General features: G+C 29.6%; 2 protein-coding genes across 2 annotated transcripts in view; both read left to right on the top strand.

The window, feature by feature from the left end:
• The window catches only part of LOC145327024 (serine/threonine-protein kinase NIM1-like), a 106366-nt gene extending 103378 nt beyond the window's left edge, over positions 1-2988 (top strand). The window contains exon 18 of the mRNA XM_080170508.1: positions 79-2988. Within this exon, the coding sequence (XP_080026634.1) occupies positions 79-165 (87 nt within the window). The 3' untranslated portion in view covers positions 166-2988. The remainder of the gene's footprint in view (positions 1-78) is intronic.
• A 7490-nt stretch (positions 2989-10478) lies between these two features.
• The window catches only part of LOC145316488 (uncharacterized), a 117439-nt gene continuing 103531 nt past the window's right edge, over positions 10479-24386 (top strand). Inside the window, exon 1 of the mRNA XM_080157050.1 lies at positions 10479-11445. Coding sequence (XP_080013176.1) covers positions 11101-11445 — 345 coding nt within the window. The 5' untranslated portion in view covers positions 10479-11100. The remainder of the gene's footprint in view (positions 11446-24386) is intronic.

A 24386-nucleotide genomic window follows, 5' to 3' on the forward strand; every position in this document is an offset into this window, starting at 1 on the left:
AGATTCCAATGAAATTTATCACTTTAGTTTTTTTCTTACATTTTAAAACTGCTCTAAATTGACCAGCTTACAATTCAGAGGTCTAAATCAACTGGCTTTGTTGGTAAGAAGGGTTCTACAACCTCGTCAAGCAAACAACAGTCAAAACTTTGTAACATTCTGTGATATCTTCGCACTTAATCAGTCAGGCAGATGAAAATATTCCTCTTTTCTTAAAAAAACATACAAGTATTTTATGCCAATTCTGTGACACCCAATAAATATTGCAAAAAAAAATATTTTAATTATAACCCATTTTTGATTGGCGAAAAAGTTGAAAGTTTAAACTCCTTCCATTTAATATGCTTTTCAAAAAGACAAAAGCCTATGTGATCTAGAATATATTTTAAGTAGGGGAAAATGTTTTAATTTGCTTAACTGCCAAATAGCTACCGCGTAGAAAAATATACATAAATTATACCGCTAAGACTTTTTTCAAAGATATGTATATATTTTATAGTACACTGTACATATCTTTTAATTAGATCAAGACGGTCACACACACATTAATATACAGTATTGACAACAAGAATAAGTTTATGCTATGTTAGGATAATTATGTGATTTATTTACTATAACCATCATGATGTAACAATGGTTAAATGTATCAAAACTATATGTAGATCTTTTCGAAGTATTTCCTTAAAATAATTACCTTAATAATTAATTTTACCTTTTTAAACATGAAGAATCTCAAAGAACGATAAAAATCTCAGTCTATATTCATATAATTTTTCTTTATTTATTTTCTTTTAGGTCCCATACAACAAATTTTATTGATTTGTATAGAAAATATTTAAATTTTATCCTTTTATGTTAAGCAATCCAGACGGTCGACAAGATTTTTATCATATTCATGTAATATGCATTTAAAATTATTCAATTTATTTACTAGTTATATGAAGACTATTAAATGAATGTTTGGGCTAATTAAAAAATATTAAAGAAACTAAGCTCCCAAAATCTGGTATCAAATCTGTCGAGGCTTAATACTACTCGTCTTAAACACAAATGATTCAGTCCAACTGTTCTAGTGATCTTATGAAACAACAACGAACATTGAAATACTTTATATTTTGATAAATAACTTTATAGAATTTAAGAAACAACTGGCAATTTATATCTAAAAACTGTACAAGTTTGGAAAAAATATCAGGTTACCTTTCAGACAATCTGAAAAGAAAGGCTTAAAGCTGTAAATGTCAAATTCAATTTAAAAGTCTATGTCTAAATTTTTTCATTGAAAAAAATCTCCTAAGATATATCTAGGAAATATAAAATATTGTCAGAAATAAGAAAAATGTTTTTTTTCTCAATAACTTGAAAGACTGGTTGTCAGACGGCTTACTCCACATTATTCGTTCGCATATTTTATAGAAAAACATAAACCAATAAGCGGTCAGTGATAACGCAAGAAAAATTATATTTAAGCCCGTTTACGTTTGCTGTGCACTACATTACTGAATCCTGTTTATTCCAAATTATTTGTAGGCCTTATTAAACAGTTTTTAATTATCTATTGGCTTTAAATGTGCGGCAGCCTCACCTACAAATAAACGTTAAGTAACCTCAGAAAAGTAGAAACTTTGCCTATTTATAGAATTTTAAAAAGAAAGCACATAAACATTTTTTGCCAACTAATACCATACTACCATTCTTTTTTGTGTCATAAAGAAAATACGCGAGGGGGGGGGGGGTTGTTGTAGAGTGTGTGGGGGAAGGAAGGGGATAATCCTCCTTTGACAGAGAGACCTTTATTATGTCAAGTCCATATAAGTCTTTGTTATAATAACATGTTATATACTTATTAAGAGGAATAATCAATAGATAAATAGTTTTAGAGCTTAGAGTAGCTTTCAAATGTAAGGAGAAAGGGACAGTTAGTTGGCAAAACAAACTTTATGATAAATTCATTGCAGTTAAAAAGTCTTTATTTTCAATTATTTCAAACTAGCGGCTTCGCCCCTAGCCTCTAGGGGCTTTGACCCAAGAGGTGATCAAAAAAAAAAATTTGGCGAAATTCGTAAAAAAAATCAAATAATGGGGGGGATATTTTTGTTTTTTGGGGGGGTTGTGGGTGTCCCACCCCCCAAGAAAATAGCCTAAAACTACCACAGGACGAGTAGGTATATTCCCTGAAGAGTATAATCCGATCGGCTCAGTGGTTACCGAGATCTTAAAGGACGGACAGACGGACGGACAGACATCATTCTACTTTGTGTTATAGATACCAAAATATTAAATTTTAAACCATTACTTCTATTCTTTTATCTTTGATAATATACATTGTAAATACATCGTAAATTCCATTCGGATTATGTATGTTGTACAGGGACATGTATCTGTTAAATAGAGTAGAATGATGTCTGTGCGTCTGTCTGTCTTTCTTTTTGTCTTCAGCTTAAGAAATTGGTAACCTCTGAACCGATTTAGCTTTAAACTTCAAGGATTATAAGTACTGGTCAGTAGAAGATGTCTATCAGTCTCAATAAAGCTTATAATTTTGGTTACTGCTAAACCGATAGGGAGCTACAGGTCATGTAATGGTTTTAAGTTTTTTTTTCTTAAGGTCAAGGAGAAAAAAAAATGGAAGACAATTTAGATTTTGACACCTACCTATAACCCTCCCGCACGCCTATGCGTGAACTTAGTTTCTGCGACTTTAAAGATAACTTTTTTTTTGTTAAAACTTCCCCCCTCTCTTTTCTGTTATGACCAGTAATCAGTATTAAAAAAAAACCCTTTAAATTGCCTAAAATGTTCTTCCATTTTTGGAAAACAGAAAAAAACCTCACAAATTTTTAATGTTTTAACATTTAATTTTTTGTTTGTTGAGATACCGTATAAAGTTACTCCATAGATAAATAAAATCAAAAGTTATCTAAAGCACAAAATATATATATATCATCATTGTAGAAAAAATATATGAAAATAAAAATAGGGCATTAGTTTTTTAGCATATCAATAATTATCGTTATAATGTTTGTTATGTAATATAAAAGTAATATTTTTAAAATAAAGATATATAATAATTTTAATATGATGTTTTTTTTCCTTTCGAATAAGAAAAATGAAAGCTAAATTCACTTAGCGATTAGATAGACAGACAAATTGGATTTTAGAGTTGATTGTGACCAAAAATTGGATTTAATCTTATTTAGCAGTCAAAAAACAAATATCTTTAGCATTTAGTAGTTTATCTTAAATAGCAGCCGAGAAAATATTTTTACCAAGTAGTGTCAGACTGTCGGATGTACTTAAAGAGTAGCTTCATTATCAAAACCACACAAAAATCATACAACTTAAATTTTATTGACCCCTATCTAAAAATGAATCAGAAACAACTAAGACAGTTTTTAAATTGTCCAATTCTACATAATATAAAGTAGTAAGGCTTTTTTGTCTGAAACTCTCAATTACTACAGAACCTATTGAAATCACTATTTTAGGGGAGCTTTCTATAGGTTCTTGGATGTTTTTTAGGCCAATTTATTTTCAAATTTAAGTTTATAGATCACAGGCTTTTTTTACCCCCTTTGTCCCTCTTTGATCCCCTTAATAATAGGGGTGCAGGCACTAGAAGGCTTATAAATCTAAAAAAACAGGTAAAAGACAAATACATCTGCTTCAATTTAAATCCAGCCTTAGGTAGTTGTGAAATATTGAAAGGAAGATAATATTACCGTTACTGACCTCTCTTGTTTATAAACCTACAAATATCATACGTTTTTGAAGGCTAAAAAAGTATAAAGATAAATATATATACATAAATATAATGGTTTTCTACGAAGTACTATGCAAGTAAAACAAAGAATATTTCAACATTACAGATAAAATTAAATATGTTTATTTAAGGAAGCTAAAGAATCTTTAAGATTCTTTTCATTCAGTGATGTTCTTATATCTATGTTAAAAATAAAAAATTTTATTTAAAAGAAAACTTACTATATAGTATCAAAAGCCCTAATATTTCCATTGCTTTAAATCATATTTTTGGTGATGTAGCCACATTTATAATTTTGCCAAATTTTGTGCATTGAAACAATTACAATGTGAAGGTTGCTTTTTGTGAAAAATTTGTTCCTTTTACAACATCACCCTTCTTTCTTTTCTTCGTTTTTACATAAAGATTTATAAGCGCTGTGCATTTAAGTATCCCATGTGTAATATTTATACATTTGTATCCAAAATATGGATATGATTATACTTGTGCTATAAAATCTACAATAAACCAAATTTGTGGTTTTGTGCCGACGCCATTTTTGTGGGAGTGCTCGAACTAACACACCAATCTTTTGATACACCCACATTGAAAATATCAATTTAAAAAAAATGCCAACAGATATTTGTTAGTGCTGACACAATAAAGCTAATTAATTATTTTACAATCAATATAAATAAACAAATCGATAGTTAGAAAATTTTAAATCAAGAATAAATTTGTCCAACGACAAAGAACAGTATGAATTTTTAACCCAGGTTTATAGAAGTTTATTGTTTCATTTAGTTGTTAAGAAGGTGATAAGTTCGAGTAATTAGAAATAAAAATGGTAACTACTGCTGAAACCATGTCAGACAAGTGACAGTAAGTACACACAAAATAATGTATTGCTTTTAAAGGGGTAAGTTTTCTGTTATGCTATAAGCGTTTGCGTTGCAGTCTAAACAGTAACTTAAATATTTATACATTTTTGTTGGATGCTGAATTTTTTCTAAATTAAAATTGATTTGCTGACAAGTAAGAACACCCTGCAAAGGTAAGCAATTGTAAATGTTAATCAGCATAACAAATGCAAAATTCGCCATGATTTGCAAAATTTCAAATTGAAAACATTACTCTTTGTGAGCTCAGCAACCATTGAGATAGGGATAAGTATGTTGTGTCGACTATTGTGTTCCCATGTAAAGGGGTCAGATACATACAACCATGTTAAGTAAATAATGTTCTTTGGAATGAGCCTAAGTTGTCTTATTTTAATCTACTTAAAATCGAAGTAAAACCAGTCATAAAAAAGTTGAAAATGAAAACTGTTTCGTTTATTAACTCTACCCTACTGTTTACAGAAATATATATAAGTAAAGGGTCAGTAAAAGAATAGGTAAAAACCATAGAAAACTATTTAAGGTTTCTAAAAGAAGAACATAAATTGCGTTTTTCACTACAGACAAGTTTGCATCTTCGCCTAAGAAAAGTTATTTAATCGTTTTATATTAATTTGACTTTGCAATTCAAATCCGTTGCAGTATTTTCATTGGATCTTTGTTAACTTACCCCTTTATTCGTAATAAACAAAAGAAGGAATGAAAATATAGAAACAAGGATGATTACAAACGGATGTTATAGAATGTGGTTTACAGCGCCTTCTAATTTAAGGATTGGAATATATTGTTTAGTTATCTGAATGAAAAAAAAATTGTTTAGATGCAGGGTTCCAAAAATGAACAGACTTAATATTTAAAATTTCATAAAAAAATTATGTTTTGTAGTCCTGGTAATCACCTTTCCAAAAATCATGATGATAGGACAATATTATCATGTAAAAAAAATTAAACTCAACATGTTTAAGTGACCCTATTCTAATTGTAGAGTAGCTTTGATTTTTCAAGGAATGAAAAGTTCGAAGTCTATCTATAATGGGGTTAGTATAGCTAGCAGTAAGTTTCAAGTTCAGGCTGTGTCTAACTGTTATAAATAAGTAAAATTATTAATTTTAAGATTTAAGACAATTCAAGTAGGAAGCCTACTATGTAGGTATAACAATAAAGTTAATTTTCAAACTAGTACTTTTTCAAGCAATTGTAAAAGAGAAATAGATTGATTTTACTTTTATTTTAGGATTAATTATAACTTTCTTTGTTGCTTTTAAAGATGAGAGTAGTTACTCTATGTTCATTGCTTAGTACCCATTACATTTATGTAGCTTTGTTTTATGCATATCGTCATCCTTGTTCAATAAACATTTCTGAACAAATACAAATTAAAAAATAACTGAACTTAGCTTTTGACTTATTTAAAGGGCGGTACTTTTTATAAAATATATTTAAAGTTTTTGCTTTTTAAATACATATTTAGCTTCTAACCTTATATGGTTTGGAGTATTTTTACGAGCCGGAATAAATATATAAATCATGTGTTTTAAGCTTGTTTTATCATAAGGTTATTTTCTATTTACGTTTCTTTATCAAGAATAAAATGGATGTTAGAAGTTGGTATTTTTTTCTTCTTACTGATCCACTATTCCAATTAAGCTTCATACACAGTTACTTTTTTGACTGCATGACATTTTTCTGAGATTGTTATAATAGTTTTTTAGTCTATTTTATCTTACATTCTATGTCACGCTCGTAACTAACAGAGGAGCAGCAGGTAACATTTTAGCGTGTAAAGAAAGACACAAGCTTTTCCACGATAACATGGAGACGAAATATTTAATTTCCATTTATTTATCAATGTGTCCCTTTTATACTATTACTTACATTTTACCTCGTGAGGTTAACCATTAAACTATTTCTTGTATCTAATGATTCAAATACAAATACTCATATTCAGGGATAGGCCAATGGAACATGTTCCACTGCTTCACCTTTTTACCTTTTCTGCCTCATATTTTACAAGCTGTAGCCGAAGCCGTGTGGCTTAAACTGCTTATAAAACCCCTATACATTTAATTAAATTAAGCTTAAACATAAGAGTAAAACACTAGAGGAAGAAGGGGTTAAATATCTGTAAGTCTCCTTCCCGAGGACACTGTGCCAATTATGTCTTTGAAAATCAACGAATGGCGTCGGGAATATTAACACAGCCAAATTGCTACAATTTCCAATTTGCTAGCAGACGAAAAAGGTCCCTATAAGGAGGATCCAGGTAGTTGTCTGGTTATATATCTATACTGTAAATTTATTGCTTACACTTTTTTAAAAGAGAAAAGCTATTCTACATTAAAAGTCGGTCATTACGTCATGATTTTTGTAACTAAAAGGTACCATTAAAAAGCGTGCTAACTCTGTAATTGTTTTAAACATGTTTATATTTCAGCTATATTGACACAAAGTATCATTTTGCTTTTGATTATGATGATTCCTTGAATCATTGGGCACATTGTTACAAACAAAGTATTTCTTTATCCCTGATACCTATATATGTATTTTCGATTTGCCGATGATTTTCTTTTTTCTATTCTGTTTTTATCAAATTATGTTTAGTATTAGATTCTTTTATTTTTTCCTTCATTTTATTAAAACTTTTTATTGTTTTAATAATTCTGTTGTCAAATCATAAGTGATGGTGTAAATTTAAAGCCATTTTGTCCGAAAAATATTTTTAAATAAAAAACAAAACAAAAACTTTGGAGTTATTAAATGAGATAAATAAAATCATCCTAATATAAAACAAATAAAGTTTTAAAATAACTGCAAATAATCTAAAAACTGTCAATACTAAAAAAACTTTTTGACAGGTAATTGACTAACACTAAAAAAATAACGTTTAAATAGTGTGTACTTTAAGTCATTTTTAAGGCCAAAGTATTTCATAATCTTTACTGTTAACATGCCTATAAATAAAGCCTATTATATTATCGGTCCATAGTCCATTACATTACCAATAGACGTCAGACCAGCGATTAGTGAATAAGTAATCTGAAATAAAAATATATTAAAAAAAGATATTTTCATGATAATGTTTATCAAGTGCAATTATGTCCATAACAAGTTGACAAAAATTTTGATGAAAAAAAAAACAGACAAAGGAGAAAGTATAAATCTTTAAGTCATTTTATTGGGCAAATTTTGTAAATATGTATCCTAATGTGACATATTCGTTTGATAGGTAATATCATTTTTTTAGAACTTGTCCTTTGAAGACGTCAAAAAGTATGAAATATTTGTTTTGATGGAGACTAATACCTACCTCTGGTATAGACAACCATTCTGCCAGAAACTAGTTTGTAAATCTATCTATCTATCAATTAATTTTTCTATCTATCTACCAATTCAACCTCCCCCTGTGGTTTAACCACAGCAAACCATCAAAGTTCTTTCCCCCATCCTAAAACATGTTTTCTTTCCACTCCTTTCCCCATTTTTTTCACCAACTTGATTAATCTTACTATAAATCCGCCAATATTGATAATTATGGAGGATTTTTATAGGCAACCTCATTCTTAAGTAATTTATATCATGGATGTGAAAGGATAATAATTTCTGTTATCTTATGATTTAAATGGTGATTTTAACTACATAATTTAAGCAAATGTCAAATTTTGATGTTAAATCCTCCTAATATGTGAAGAAACGGGGTGGAAACACTCCTTTCCCTCACTTCTCCACGGCCTTATTGTCTTTCAAGGTCATAGCAGCTTGTATTCAAAATAAAGGAGGTTTGGCTCGGATGGGGAAGGTGAGGTAATAAAATGAGGAAGTGGAATTTGATGTAGTAGAAAGATTGCAAGGGGAAAAGAAAGAGGAATGGGGATCTAATTTGGGGATGTGTTCTGAAAAGGGAAAAAATACCAAGAAATCAGCTGTTTTATTCTATGCTAAGATCCGTTGCAGGCCGGCTAAAATATCTTACTATATTTAGAAATATTCAATAAAAAAGGCTTAGAAATTGAATTAATCTAAAAAAGATATACAAAAATTAAGCTAGATGTCTTATCTGTTATGAAAAATAAGTACTATTAATGATATGTCAAAAATTGTACATATATTTTGGCAGGCAACAAACAGTGTTCTCTGCCAGCTATGGGCATGTTGTTTTCTGGTGGCAGCAAGGCAGTCAGGCTAGGCAGAGCTGCTGAACATTGTGTGAGTGTGTGTGAGTATGTTTGTGTACAGCCATATATGAATAAGTAATTGTATTATAAAAGGATGATAGCTTTTTTAAAAAGTAAAGAATAGTTTTTAATAATCTAAATTATCACAGATCTTTGCTGTTGTAGGTTTTGTAAAAAAAAACTTTTTAAGCATTACTTTATCCATGCGAGCTTCTTTATGTAGCTTGGAGAGGTAGGCCTGGCTCGTGTGTTTGACAGTACGGCTAGGCTAGCCTGAATAGGCCTGACACGGACTTATTCAGCTACTACATGGCTAGTCATGCCTGGCCCGTGATATGTGTGTGTGTGAAGCTAGGCCTGACTTAACTTGTGTGTGTGTACAGCTAGGCCCGGCCCAGCTTGCGGGTGCGTTTGTGTGTGTAAAGCTAGGGCTAGGCCTGATTTGCTCTGCTTGCTTGAGTACCTTCCCTTTATGACACAACCTCCTATAAGCTCAGACACACAAACATTCCTTGACAGACCAACACGCAACTAAACCCGGCACTTACCCCCATACCCTTTTCTAACAACCCGGCAGTTTAACAGCTTCCACTTTGGCCACCGTAAAAATCTCCTTGTACCTCTCTTCCCCCTTACCACTCCCCAACCCACCATCTTTGCTTTGTAAAGATATCCCTTTTCCCTCTATTACGTTTTCACGGTCTACAGGTAGAGGCTAACTTAATAACATGCAAAAATTAAACAAATCATAAAAATTCTTTTCAAAATAAATTAGACAAAAAAATCAAACAATAAGTTTAAAACAACCATTTTACTAGGGAAATTTAAGAAAATTGATTAAAATTTATGCGAATTTTTCATGTATTTCCTTTAAATCCCAATAAAAGGTTACTTTTTAAAGGAAAGTTAAGAATCTCAAATCCCAAAATTAGCTTTCAAAAAATTGTTTGACAAAAAGTTTTGGGATGGTTGTCACTTTGTGGGGGTTTCCTGGTCCAGCTTCAGAATTTGCTACGTCACAACTCAACAGCCAATAAGAAAATTCACCGACAAAAGCAGCTGACCAATAGCAGAACTCAGCGACAGTCACGTGATAATCAGGTTTCAACAAAGGTCTTTGATTAATAGATATTTTTTAGGCAGTTTTAGAGATTTATAAGATATTTTTGGTTTCACATATAAAGAAAAATATATTCTAGACTAAAATATCTTCAACATTATGTTACAAAACTCTTTAAAATGATGTCAAAACTATGAAAGAAATAATTAACCGTTGGCAGCTTGGAGAAAGTCGAGTTGAGTTAACGTAAGTCCGAAAGTACGTTCTTTTTTCCCAACTCCTTACTCACTCTCCCTTTCAACAACAGCTGTGCGGAACTTCTCAGTGGAAATGTAACGGAGGTTTTTTAGAAGACGTGGGGAGGGGAGGGTTAGAGAGAGGGGGGATAAAAAAGAGAAAAGGGTAAAATGAAATATACCTTAATCGGGAAGTTTTGGTTCAGCCCGGCCTGATCACGTGACCCCCTTCCCCACGGCTCCCGGTGCTACCCTTCTCTTCTCCCCCGTCGCCCAGGGGCTGTTAAATCCTTTCCTTTTATTTACCCCCACAGCTTCTCCTCTCCCGGTCCTGATGACGTGACACTCCTGTTTGTGTGTAAGTATAGTAGTGTGTGCGTGTGTGTGTGGGATCCCGGCCTGAGTTTTGACAAGTCTCGGTCAGCAGCTATATAAAGAAGAAAGAGAGAGAGGGAGAAGGGCGAGAGAGAGAGAGAGAGAGTGAGTGAAGGAGATAGAGAAGAGGAGTTGATAGTTTTCAGTAGAGTGTCAACACCAGTCTAACACAAAGCCCGGAGTACAGAATTTCTCTGACAAATTTTGTGTCAAGATTTTCTCATTCACGGGACAAATTTACATCTCTAGATTTTTATTATTTCTATTATAACTTTCAGTTATATCTAGAAGTTAGCAGAATAGAACAAAGTTTATTTTAAATAAAGTTTGATACAGAAAATAGAGTGAAGTCTTATATAATAAAGAATATATAACACATATGTGTCTTTTTGTACATAATACAGCGAGAGTTATATAATATATAAATATGTGTGTTACAACTGGCCAAGTTATTTTATCTGCCATTATCCAATCTGGTATTGGCTGCAAGGATCCAGGATTATTGTGATCTTTAAAAAAAAATTACAGTTTACTTTAAGTGATAAAAAATAACATATAAATTGTTTAAAAACAGTTAGATTTAGACAATCTTGTAGCTAAACAAAAAATCACTACAATGTCGACCGGAAAGCGTATAGCTAAAAGGTCAATTATAGGCACCCGAGTGGTTGCTCCAGGTATTGACGGCCGTTTCTACCCCGCCACCATCCAGTCAACAAAACAGTATGACACATACCATCACGGTCCGGACGCCAACCGGTACCTGGTCCGTTTTGACAACAGCCGCAAGGTTTGCGAGTTCGGTGAGACCGAGCTTGTAGGGCCCGGATTCGCCGGCGTGTCCGCCATCGGCATGCTGATGACCGGACAGCGGGTGTATTTGACCCATGGCGGGCGAGAGATGGAAGGAACGGTCCTGCATCACGATGAAAGGGCTGATATAGTGACTGTTAATCTAGCGGTAAGCTAATTTTAAAAAGACATATTAGATTCAATTATAAAATTTACAAAAAAAAAATATATGAAATTTACATTTGCAAAAGTATTTCTTGTTAAATTTTGTAACATTTATTCTAAATTTAGAATTTTAATATTTGCTGGAAATTCATGTTTTTATGTATTTTTGATGATAAAATTGTCATTAACTTTGTATTGAATTTCTTTATAATTACGTGGGAAATTTGTATAATAAAAATATCATTAGCAGATAAATATTGTCGTAATAATATGCTTTTGTATTATATGTGAATAGCATAACTAAATTATTATAAAATAAAACAAGTAACATTATGTCCAAGTGTGGCTCTGTAATAACAAGTTGACAAAGTTTTAGAAGATATTATAGTCAAACAATCGGTTAAGAAACTTTTTAGGTTATTAAGTTCATATTTGAAAACTGTATTGAATTGTTTGTTATTTTTAAGATATTTTAATTAATATTTTTTTTTTAATTTTAAAATTCGCCTAAAAGCAAAAAGAGATAAATTTACTTAAATTCTCCAATAAAAATACAGATATACCCAATTTGTAGGGTAGTTGTAAAATCCTTTCTCATTGTAAGATTTAGGTTTCACTAAATTTTGCTTTTTATTTAGAAGAAAATTTTTATTTTTATTTCTATTTTGATTATTTTATAATATTTTTCTAAATTTGTAAGTCCTTGAGGGCATGTATGCTAGTGTGGTGTATATGATATATATCTGTCATATTTCATACACACAGCTATACACATAGGCTAAACAAAGTTTTTCATAATTAACCATAAAACATTAGTCGGTATCTCAGATATAGCAAGGGCTCGGCAACTGCCAAACAATCCGCAATTAAATTGATGTTTTATAGCCGGGCGCTTTAACATATTCCTAATATGCAAATCAACAAATAAATAATTTTTAAAAGCAGGTAAAGTCAGTAAATTTGCTGCTTGCATGCGGCGAATTAGCGGCGGCCAAGTCCTTGATTTAATGATTATAATAGCCTGTGTTTTAAGCTACACACAAACACACAACATATATAAATACACATGAAGTATCTTTAGCTTTAATCAAAGCATGGTGTAATTTGATAAAATTTTCAACATTAAATAAGATTAGAATAAAACATGATAAAGAATGTCTACTATTGTATAAATGCTACTGAAAACCTGACTATCTGAAAGCGGTCGCTAGTTTTTGTTTAAACTTTTTTCTTTCCATTTATTGCTTTTAACTTGAGGGCCGCAATAAACTACTTTTTACATTATTAAAGCATGTAGCCTATATATTTTATATATTCTATAGACGGGCTTGTACTAAACATAAAGATATATTCCAAAATTAGAGTTTTCAATTAGCCCATGGCGGTATATCTAAATGTTAGTTTTGGTTTTGGCCCATAAATTTTGGCCTACGTCAATACTTACACGAGTACTTTAAATGATTATTATACCCTCTGTATACAATTATCTTTATGTTCTAATGAATTTTTACCTTTTAAGGCATTGCATAAAAAGGATATATTTAGCTACTAGTTTTGTCAAAATTGCATATAATTTCAAGTTGTATATTTTTCAATTTCTTTTTACGTATCATAAAAAATGTAAACATTTTACTTATATAAAAAAATATCTAAGATTTGATCAGACGCTTTACGTGTGTGTTGGTTAAATTTTTATGACTTTGCATAGCTTGTTTAAAGGCATGAAATGGTAGTAAAAGATTATTTACAAAAAATCGTACACTATAAACAGATTTTATCGAAATAATACAAAAGGTTTTAACACTTTTTGTAACAAACAACAAAATTTATTTGAAAGTTCAAAAGAGAAATTTACAAACGGTACAAATATGTGAAATGTAGTATTTAATCCAAAGAATCATGTTTTTATGTGATATGGCAAATTAGTCTAAGTAGAATTTTATTATATCATTTATATTTTGTGGCCATTTGGTTAGATTTGATTTGATTATGTTTTAACCATATCGAGTTTATTAAGGGCTCAATTAAAAACAGAAATTTTATAAAATATTGAGTAATTTTTATTACCTAAATAGAAAAGATTGTAGTATTAATAAAATTATTCATTCCAAGTAAACTAAACGAGCATAGGGTTGTGATAATGATATCATTAAGCTCTACATAACTATGGCATAAACTCAGGGTTTTAAGGATAGCACAATGGAGATGAAAATACCATTTTGTAATTTTAAAATTATCAAATTCAAGCATATCCAAAATATTATGAATATAGTCAAGCATCAATAAGCAAGTACTATCATTTCATCCCCTTTTCAACCATTTTTCACCTTTTTTTATATGACCATTTTTATTCTTTTATCCCTGGTAAAACCGGGCTCCATTTGAATACATTATGGTAATTTTATATCTCAATTGACCATTCTTTCTACCATCCCCTATGTGCTCAGTTTACATTTTTATATAACTAATTAAAGTCTAATTTGCAAATATTTAACTAATTTATCACAAATATTATCTTTAGTTTTAGTAAAGAAGTCAATTTAAAATAGTTTCTTTAATTTTTAAGATATCTGCAAAACCCGAATGACAATACCAAGAAAGATTGTAAGAGGAAAAATACCATTAAAACAGATGGTAAAAGGATTCCTAAAATGCCAAAAACGGACGTTTTTGCACTTGTCTTAAAAGACATTAGCAGATATGGGGGTAAAAAAACTGTGTAAAATAAATACTCAGGGTGCTTTGAGCAAGAAAGAGACTTGCAAGCTGAATACTTTTTAGTGAAATAGGGATATATCATTATCTATACAAGATATATATTCAAGTTGTTTAAAATTTCAAAGGACAAAATTAAATTCTGTTTTCTTGGTTATTAACTTATGATCTACTAATCAAGTATAAATTAACCATAGCTTACTTTAATAGTTATATTTTATCATTTAATTTCTAGAGAAAATATCTCGCTCCCTGATATTTGGGGGAGGGAGTGGAGAAAAGTATTTATTGCTCTAAATTACTGGTCTTATCGGTTAAATTGACAATGGTTTTTATGGATCACAATACCTTTTTACAACTATCCTCACACGCACTTTTATATTATCTATATTTGTCTCTCTGTTTCCACTAATTATTTTTCCCTATACACTTAAAGGTTAGGAAAATTGTATTTGGGAAAAATCGGTAAGCAATTTATTTAGGGGCTAACCAATCTGTTTTTAATCTACTAATTGTACATTTTTATATCCGCGAAAAGCTGTTTATAATACGATGAGATAAACAACTATTCTTGTCTATTCTGTGTGCATGCATATCTCTGTCGGTTGTTAAATAGAAAACTGTCCAAAATATGGAGTAGACATGCAATCATATTGACGGGGATAGATATACTAAAGAAAATTATGAAATCACGTAATTTACATGTATTTTTTCCAGCAATTTTAATGTGTAATAAATCTTTTACATTTTTTTGTCAAATATTTATTATTCTTTATACGGTTAAATCTCCTTTTTTTGCTATAGATAATTTTCAAAAAAAATTGTTTTAATAGCATTCTAGTTCAAAAGTTTTTCTTGTAAAGATTCATGGGTAATTAACTGCGACATTATAAACACGTCCTTGTTTGTATCCTTATTTCCCCCATCTATTAATATTTCCCCTTATAAGTATATGAATATGTTTCTTTAAAAATGGACGTTTTTTTCCATAAATTATATTGCGGATTTTTCCTATTAAATTTGCCCAAAATTAATTGTTTTTATTTAGTGAAAAGCCTTTAAAATCAAGCTTTAAATAAATAACATTCTGCTGCTTTGTATTGCCTCCATATAAGCTATAAATGCCACATACATGAAGATTGTATGTTTCTGGCAAAAGTCCTATCTTTCCCCATATTACGCGGAGTCTATAGCTATCCTAAATCAGTTGCAGGACAGTAAACAAAGGAGCATTTTAGCTGATATTCTTACGTGACTTTCATACACGAATAGCCTCGGGAATCGCCAAAGTCTCTACAAATTGATTACTTTTCCCGTTCATGAAAAAAAGATAAATAAACCTGGGCCCGATATTTTCCCTCATTTTTTGGCATTATTTACTTTTTTCATCAAAAATTGTTTACATATGCAAACAGCTCACAAAAGGTTAAATTTTAAATTCTTTTCGTTAATTGAAAATAAAATGAATGAAAATATTTTGTAATTAAACATTAAGTGTTATACAATATCACCTTTAAAGATATAATGAATTATTAATAAATGTTAAACATGTGATTGCACCTGTTTATTTTTTTAAAGTACATTTTGTTCGATTTTACTTCAGTTTAAAATCTACTTTAATTTAAGTACTTTTTTTAAATAAGAAGTTTTATCCTTCACAAAAAGGTCCGTTTTTACCATTTAAATGTTGATAATTTTAGAAGGCTAAAACATTTTAGCATCATCTGGTAATAAGTTTTTTTATATAAACTATAATTGGTTCTTTATTATATTTAATAAGAATTAAGATTTTACACATACTTTTTTACATTCTATCTATTAAAAGAACTAAAATCAATAAAATATAATTAAAAAGTTCCTAATGATCTTATTCATCAAAAATGTTAATCTTTCTTAATATTTTACCATAAAACATAATAAAATGATTTATTATTTTACAGAAACCAAATATTATTTAATTTTGGATTATCAGTTTATAAAATGTTATCCAGATTAGAATAATCATAGCATAATGTACATTTTAAAGATATTCATTCATTATTAATTTAACTTTTAAAAATATTTTTAGCTTTCTTCCTGATTTTTAAGAACATTTAGCGATGAGGAAAAGAGATTCAGGGGTTACAGGGATATAATAATGGACAATAAATTAATCATTCCTGTGAAAAATTTTGCTTTTGAAAGATGGTAAATATTGGTCAGTGATTAATTTAATTTCCATTATCTCTCCCTTCCTGAAAGATTGGGAATAGAGCTGAGAGTTCCAGTTTAATTAAATCCATCACTTTTCAATGTCATGTCACTGCCCTTCACCTATCTTCAGGGATCACAGGGATGCAGGTTGTTCATTCAAGATAAATTAAGAAAACTGGAAGAGATATGGCAACTGAAAATAAATTAATTTACCTCCAACTTTTATTTTTTTTCGTTGATTGAACACTACAGTAATAAATATAGAACAACGGTCTAAAAAACATTATTATATTTTTTCCCCTTTAATCCCTATTTATCCCTGATTCTCATCAATTTTCGTATCCCGGTTGTCCCTGTTCTCTCTTTTCATCACAGTATTGTTAGTTACGCTCTATAAACATTCTAAAATCTGGTTTCTAAATACTCTACTATCATTATTGTTACAGTTAAATATCAGGGTCGTTAATGACTTAATTGTTCTGTTTTGTTGGAAATAATATATTGTAGGACCCCTCCTAGATACGCGGAGACCATCATGCTCTTTTCATGTACCCTAGTTTTTTTTATGAATGGATAATTATAAATAATTCAAAATTTGTTTTTTTTATTCAAAAGTATGTTTTCATGTCACTTTAGTCTATAGAAAAATTTTGATTTTAACTAAATTCTTAAATACTCTAAATGTATCCACCACTTTAAAAAAAAACATTTGTTTCCAATTAAAATTTTAAAATAAAAAATATTATAACATGACTTTGGATAAAAATTGTTACACAAAAGCAATGCATTATATTTTTATGACTGGCTATTATGTTCCAATTTAAAGATAGGTTTTTATAATCTTGATTTAATCTAGATTAATCTATCTTCTTATACACCATCATGTAATAAATACAACTTCACTTTTATACTTTAACCTTGTCGAAATTGGTCTTTTTAGTTTATTAATCTTAAAATTAAAATAAGAAAAAATTGTAATTTTTCTGAAGTATTCCTATAGTTACAAATAACTGAAACGTACTTCTGTATAAGCAAAGGAATTTGCGATATTTAGAAATTTTACTAGAATGTTAAAAATTCATTAAAAGTATTGAAATAATTCATTTTCTAGGGAAAGGAATGTAGCCTTCGATAGCAACAACCGTTTAATTATTTTACCTAGAAATATTTTGTACAAAATGTATTTTAAAACTGCTTTTAAAACAAGTTCAAACATTTAAACTTTAGCTTTAAAAAACTATTTAATTTAATTACAAAGTTTTTTATGTTCTTAAATCTTGTATAAAAAGAGGAATTCTACCGAACATGCTTATGACTTCAAAATTTAATTTAGCTTAATGTTTAAATGATTTTGAAATTAAGCGTCTTAATGTCTCTTTGATATGTACGAGTAATTTAGATGTCATCTTAGAAACCTTATATGAACTTTTTAATTAATTATTTTATGCATTTTTGCTGCTGAAATTTTTAATTATTTGACATAAATGTAAATAATTGCAGTTATAAACATCTAACATTTTTTTATTTACATATATTAAGTGTCAGTAACAAATTATGTTCTTAAAAATACAAAAATATGAAATAAATAAATTTTAATTTACATAATTGCATTATTTTCTTATTATTATGTAAACCTTACACTTGACTAGTGCATAAATAGATTGAAATAATCAAGAGTTCGGTAGCCGCAAGTTTAGACCCATTTAAAAGATTTAATAGTTTGCTGAAGAGACAAAATACCATGTTTAGCTGATTATTTGTTTGCGTCTTGCAGGTTGCTTTGCGCGCGGCTGTCGAGCCCTCATATATAAACGTATTAGGAAGCCAAATAAATGTTTTTTTTTTGTTTATATTATCAATGCAAATGTAATTCTAGAATTTTGATGCTTCTTATGTAACTTTATTAGTTTTTTAAGTTTCAAAATTAATGAATAATACGTACAAATTATGTAAAAAACGATTGAAGTTGGCAAAGTTATTCTGTTTTAAGAGTAACTTTGCATTACATAATGTTTTTAAAAGTTAACCTCCGAGGCTTTTTCATTTACATATGTATTATAGTATATTATGTAAACTATGTTCTATTCATTTAAAATCTATTTCGTCATATTTTAAAATTTAATTAGATTTATTTTATCCAATAAAAGATCTATTATTATATATTTTGCTAGACCCCAAAATCAGGATTATATCGTTATTGAAATATTTGTTTGTACAAAAAGTTTGCTATATTTTCTTTTTTTTTGAAACGTAATGATATTCTATAAAGAAGTTGTTAGAATAATTTAAAAACAAATAAAGGTTAATTGAAACACATTTTGCCTCCATTATAAAATATTTAGCTAGCGGAAAATTTGGCGGAAAAATATTTAATTTCTTTATTCCATGTGAATGGTAGATATTTGGTTGTGTAATATTTGGGAGAATTATTTCTCTTTCTATCTTTCAGTGAGGATAGGAAATAGAAACAAATTATTTTATAAACATCATATAAATTGATACACTGTAAGAAAATTATTCTAGTATATAAAACTTTTATTTCATTTTTTTGTCAAAGTCATTTTCAATCTAATGACTATTAAATACTTTTTAAAACTGTCAAATTTTTAACTCTAAATCTTTTTAGAGGCAAATAAACTTTTATTCGAAATGTTTTTTTTAGAGTGCAGAAAAGGAAAGAAAACAATCTATTTTTCATGTATTTTTTATTAATTTTCTTATTATTTATAACATTCTGTAAATATTAGAATTATAAATTAACTTTTTATTTAAGATTAATTTAAAAAACATATTTTTTTTAAATAAGCTAATTTTATGTACCATAATTTGTGTTTTTCTGGTAATGGTTGAGTAGATTTGAAAAGAATAATTACCGTTTACAAACTTATTATGTATGTACATATTTTGTATCTTTCATAGATTTTTTTATATCTTAATAAAAATTTAATACGTCTTTAATGAAGGTCCATTTCAATTTTTGCATACTTACTTTTTTATTTTACCCAATAAATTTTCTTAGAAGCCACCTTCTTTCTCCCTGAGTCCAAATTTATTGATTGATATTAACTCACATTTGTATAATGATTTGGGGTATAGTCCTTTTCACGACATCCCTCCATAAGGAGCGATTCTTCGTATTTTTAAAATGGCTTTTTATAGGTTATTTTAGGTTAGGTTAGGTTATATTGTGTTAGGTGATTGCCCCACAGGGTTAGGTAATTGGCCCCGCAGGGTTAGAGCCCCCCGCAGGGGCTAGAAATAGGAGAAAAGCTACTGTGAAAAATACGAAGAATCGCTCCTTATGGAGGGATGTCGTGAAAAGGACTATACCCATGATTTGTAATTGTCATTAAAAGGATGATTTATATTTCCAATCATTTTAAACTAGCTTCGGGTGCCTACAACTGAAACCCTACCTACCACAAATATAAACACACAAAGCTTGCACAGACTTACACAGACACACACAAGCACACAGAAAAGGTACACAGACACACACAAACACACATAACCAACACAAACACAAAGAAAAGGTACACAGACACACACAAACCTTACACCGAAAAATAATATGAATAAACCACAAGAAGGGCGATTTAAAAAGATTTAGGAATATGGGCGTTGTAATCATTTAAGTTGCACTATGCAAGGTAGAAATTTTATGAAAAAAAAACTTTTTAGCTAAATAATAATAAAAATCAATATAATCAAACAAAATTTAAATCTAACATTTTTAAAATACATAAGAATGGTCTTCAGAAAATATAAGGTTTTCTTATTTTGTTTTTAAGTATAATTTTCAATCGCCTTATGCATTTACGTATCTTTTAAATATAAAGCCAAGGCTCGTTTGTATAAATCACATAAATATTCAAATTATGAATGATTTATTGTTTAGCTCGTGGGTTAGGCACATTAGCAGGCAGGCAGGGATCAGTAATATTTGACATAATATCATTTAACATAAATTCATTTCACATAAAACATTTGACATAAAATCACTTCACATAAAGGTACATTTGACATAAAAACATTTGCCATAAAGGTACATTTGCCATAAAGGTACACTTCACATAAAGGTACATTTGACATAAAGGTACATATGATATAAAGGTACATTTGACATAAAGGTACGTTTGACATAAAGGTACACTTGGCATAAAGGTACATTTGACATAAAGGTACACTTGGCATAAAATGTTTCACATAAAGATACATTTCAAAGTCTACCCGAGGTTGTCATTTTTTCCCCCGAGCATGGCAACCGGTGAACAGAATCTCAGTTCTGCACCACAAGCCTCGCACGACTGAAGATCCCATGTCTATACAGTCATATTTATATGAAAATATTTTTAGAAGATTTTTGAATTTTTTCTTGAAGATTTTCCATTTTTTTTTAAAGATTTTAGAAATTTTTATTTATTATTAAAAGAAAATCTTCAAAAAAAATTCAAAAATCTTCTAAAAATATTTTCATATAAATATGACTGTATAGACATGGGAACTTCAGTCGTGCGAGGCTTGTGGTGCAGAACTGAGATTCTGTTCACCGGTTGCCATGCTCGGGGTACCTTTATGTGAAATGTACCTTTATGTCAAGTGTACCTTTATGTGAAATGTACCTTTATGTCAAATGTACCTTTATGTCAAGTATACCTTTATATGAAATGTATCTTTATGCCAAATGTACCTTTATGCCAAATGAGTTTATGTGAAACGTTTTTATGTCAAATGTACCTTTATGTCAAATGAGTTTATGTCAAATGATACTTTATGTCAAATGTTTTATGTGAAATGAATTTATGTGAAGTGATTTTATGTCAAATATTACTGATCCGGCAGGCAGGGGTAAAGAGGGGGTGGAGGGGTTACTAAAGAGGAATGGTAAGATAGAAAAAATGGTGAGCATTATGCTAAATTTTATTCAATAGATGCTCTAATTCAGGGGGTAGGGATATGGCTTCTGAATTAATCTTCTAACCACCAGCAAATTAAAATATTTAATTTTAGGGTCCCCCCGCATCTTAATAAAATTAGACTATTGTTTCTGATTTGGGAAAATGTTGAAAAGAAAATTTTCTTCAATTGTCATAACCCAATCTCTACTGTAATTAATTATATTTCAAAATTAAAGTACAAAATATGCTTTTAAAAAGACGTTTTTAAAGAAAACTAAAAATTGTTTTTAAGATAAGAAAATCTGCTGATATTTGCTCAAACTAAAACAAATAAATCTAAAGTACATATAAAAGTGATTTATTGCAAAAATAAAAAAATAATGTTATGATTTAACAAATAATAAACGGAAAGAAAACACAAACAGAAAATGATTTAAATTAATTACAAGGTCAAGTTTCCTTCAAACTGTTTCTGTGTGTGTGATCTTTATTATGTGTGTGTGTGTGTGTATTAATGTGTGTATGGTAAAATGCCGTATGTTGTTGTTTTTATTTGCACAGCGAAAATGTACGCGAAATTTTCTGCAATGTAATTCTCTTAAATGGAGGAAATAGTTTATGTGCAAAATTTTAAATAACTCATCAGATTAACAAATGTTTTAAATATTTGTTAATTGAACATATTTCAAGTAGTGCAATTTTATTTTGCAATTGACCTAACCTTGACCCTTTGCAAAGTTTCTTTATATCACTCATTACTGCGTATTTGGATGCTTGATTCTGAAATTTAAAGTTAAATCAAATATTATTTTGTCAAATGATATAGAACATTTACGATGATAAAAATACACTTAAAAAGATATAAATTGATTTAAGATGAGACATATTAGGGGATAAAAAAGAAATAAACTTTGAATACAATTATATTAACAAAGGTGAATTGTTGAATAGCTACGCCCCTGATGAAACTAAAAGAAATGTTGGCTATTAGAGGTTTGTCCGTATTAAAAGTAAAGCTGTTTAAATTCCTAGACAGGGTAATGTGCCATGGTAAAAGGTGGTCTCATATCAATTTTACTAAAATAAATAGCATAACTTATTATTCTTTTTGGTCAGGTTTATGTAACATAAAAGAGACCCATTTTGTCTCCAAATTTCCGCCGTTCAAGTTTATTAAGCATTTTGCCAAATGCATTTCATATTTTTTTTTAAAAATAACATGCTGTAACTGTCATGCAGTATCGGACGCAAACGGCTGTTTGTTTTTAACTATCTTAAAATGATTTTGTAAATTGCCCTTTCTATTACAGAATAATAATTTAAGCACAATTGCTTAAGAGTAAAGTGTAAGTGTGACTATCTAGTAAGGCCATAGTGACTGTTTTTGTATAATTTTGCCGAGCAATAGATCAATTGTGTCTTTTTCTTTTCTAATTGCTGGCATTACCAACAAAATTTATGTTCAGTCGAATATTTTAACTGTAAACGTTAATGCTAAAACATCTTAAATGACTGGAAAGAATTTTATTTAAATTTTTGTAGCTCAGGCCAAGGAACCTTATGAAATTTTAATCAACTGATCACATTCTAATAATTGCGATCCATTTATACATTAGACAAGATTAGAATCTTCTCTCTCTCTCTATCTCTTACCTTCTCTCTATCTATCTTCTGATTATATACACCCCCCCCCCCTCTCCCACACCGATTACTCTAATCTTTTGAGTGTTGTACAATTATGGAGTATTGGCCATAACACCTAAAATGGAAAATCTTGATGTATATCATAACCAAACTAGGCCCTCTCCCCCCCTTTTCCAGAACCCCTCAAAGTCCATTTCAAATCCAATCAATATCTAAATTTTCAGTCGACTTTTTGCAGATTTTAAAGTGGTTCCTAGAGTTGTCATATACTGAGGAATAACAGTAAAAAAAATTCCATATTATAGCCAGCTACTGCTTATCTTGTCTTACCATATCTAATCATCCAAAGAAACCGGTTTTTTATTAGTTACAGCCATGTAAAAGTGTTATGTAAGGATTGTTAAATTATATTAGATGCCATTTTTAGAATATTTAAAGTATGCTTATAAAAAGATACTACTTGGTTGAGGCTTCCAGGGATTTGGAGCCGAAACTAAGCCGATAGAAGCAAAGTAATACTAAAAGAAACTGCTTTAAGTCTGAGAAATCTTTAATTATGTTGCTTAATTAAAAATATATACTTAACAGGAATCTTAACTGGCCACAATAGGGTCTAGATCCGCCAACCTGTCCTGATTATGCTTGTTTTTCCTATGGATTTGCTTTTAATTTATATTGCAGGATCACCAGACCATCAAATATCTAATCTTGATTAGGAAAGCAGTATAGCAAAGACAGGAAATATATTTTGTAAACAGAAAAAACTTTAAAAACTTTTCCGGAATTGTACAACAACTGTAATGGTTTGCAATAGAGGAAATTATAAAGAAACTGTTATTTTTGACTGACCAAAACGTTACATGTAAAAGTATAACTGATTGAAAAACAAATAAATCATAAAATATTACTGTACAATTCTCCCTATCCGTGTGTTTAATAAGTGTACAGAGTGCATGCATACTTAAGTTTATTTACAAGTACGTCTATAACTTATACATACATGCTATAATCAAGCAATGTGCTGTAAGGTAGATAAATTAGAGATAATACCTACAAAAAATTAAAAATGGTTTTTACATTGAAAGATTCATCTAGGATCAAAACGACTGATCTAGCACCGTTGGTTTCTGGTGGAAACCTAAATCTGCTACCTTATTTAAAATACATTGCTCTGCATACAATATACTTATTTATTGGAGAAAAACTATTATATGAGGAAAGATGAAGGAAGAAAAAATAGGTGGACCTTCACTTACGCATCTTATTCTGTTTCTTATTCGCAGAGAAAAAAGGGTGTTCTTGATTATGAGTTTAAAGCAAAAAGTGAAGGGGTAGATTGTGCTGTTGTAATAATTTGCTGTTTTTATGATATAATGGGGAAATTAATGCACTCCAAAAAATTATTGCTTCTACTTTTTTCTTCTTCTTCTCAATGAATATATTTTTATTTGTGTTTGTGGAGGAAATTTCCTGTGTGGTGGGATGCTTCAGGGCT

Source organism: Acartia tonsa, chromosome 1 (genome assembly GCF_053477335.1).
Source record: "Acartia tonsa isolate MP-2025a chromosome 1, ASM5347733v1, whole genome shotgun sequence".
Taxonomy (NCBI): Eukaryota; Metazoa; Arthropoda; class Copepoda; order Calanoida; family Acartiidae; genus Acartia; species Acartia tonsa.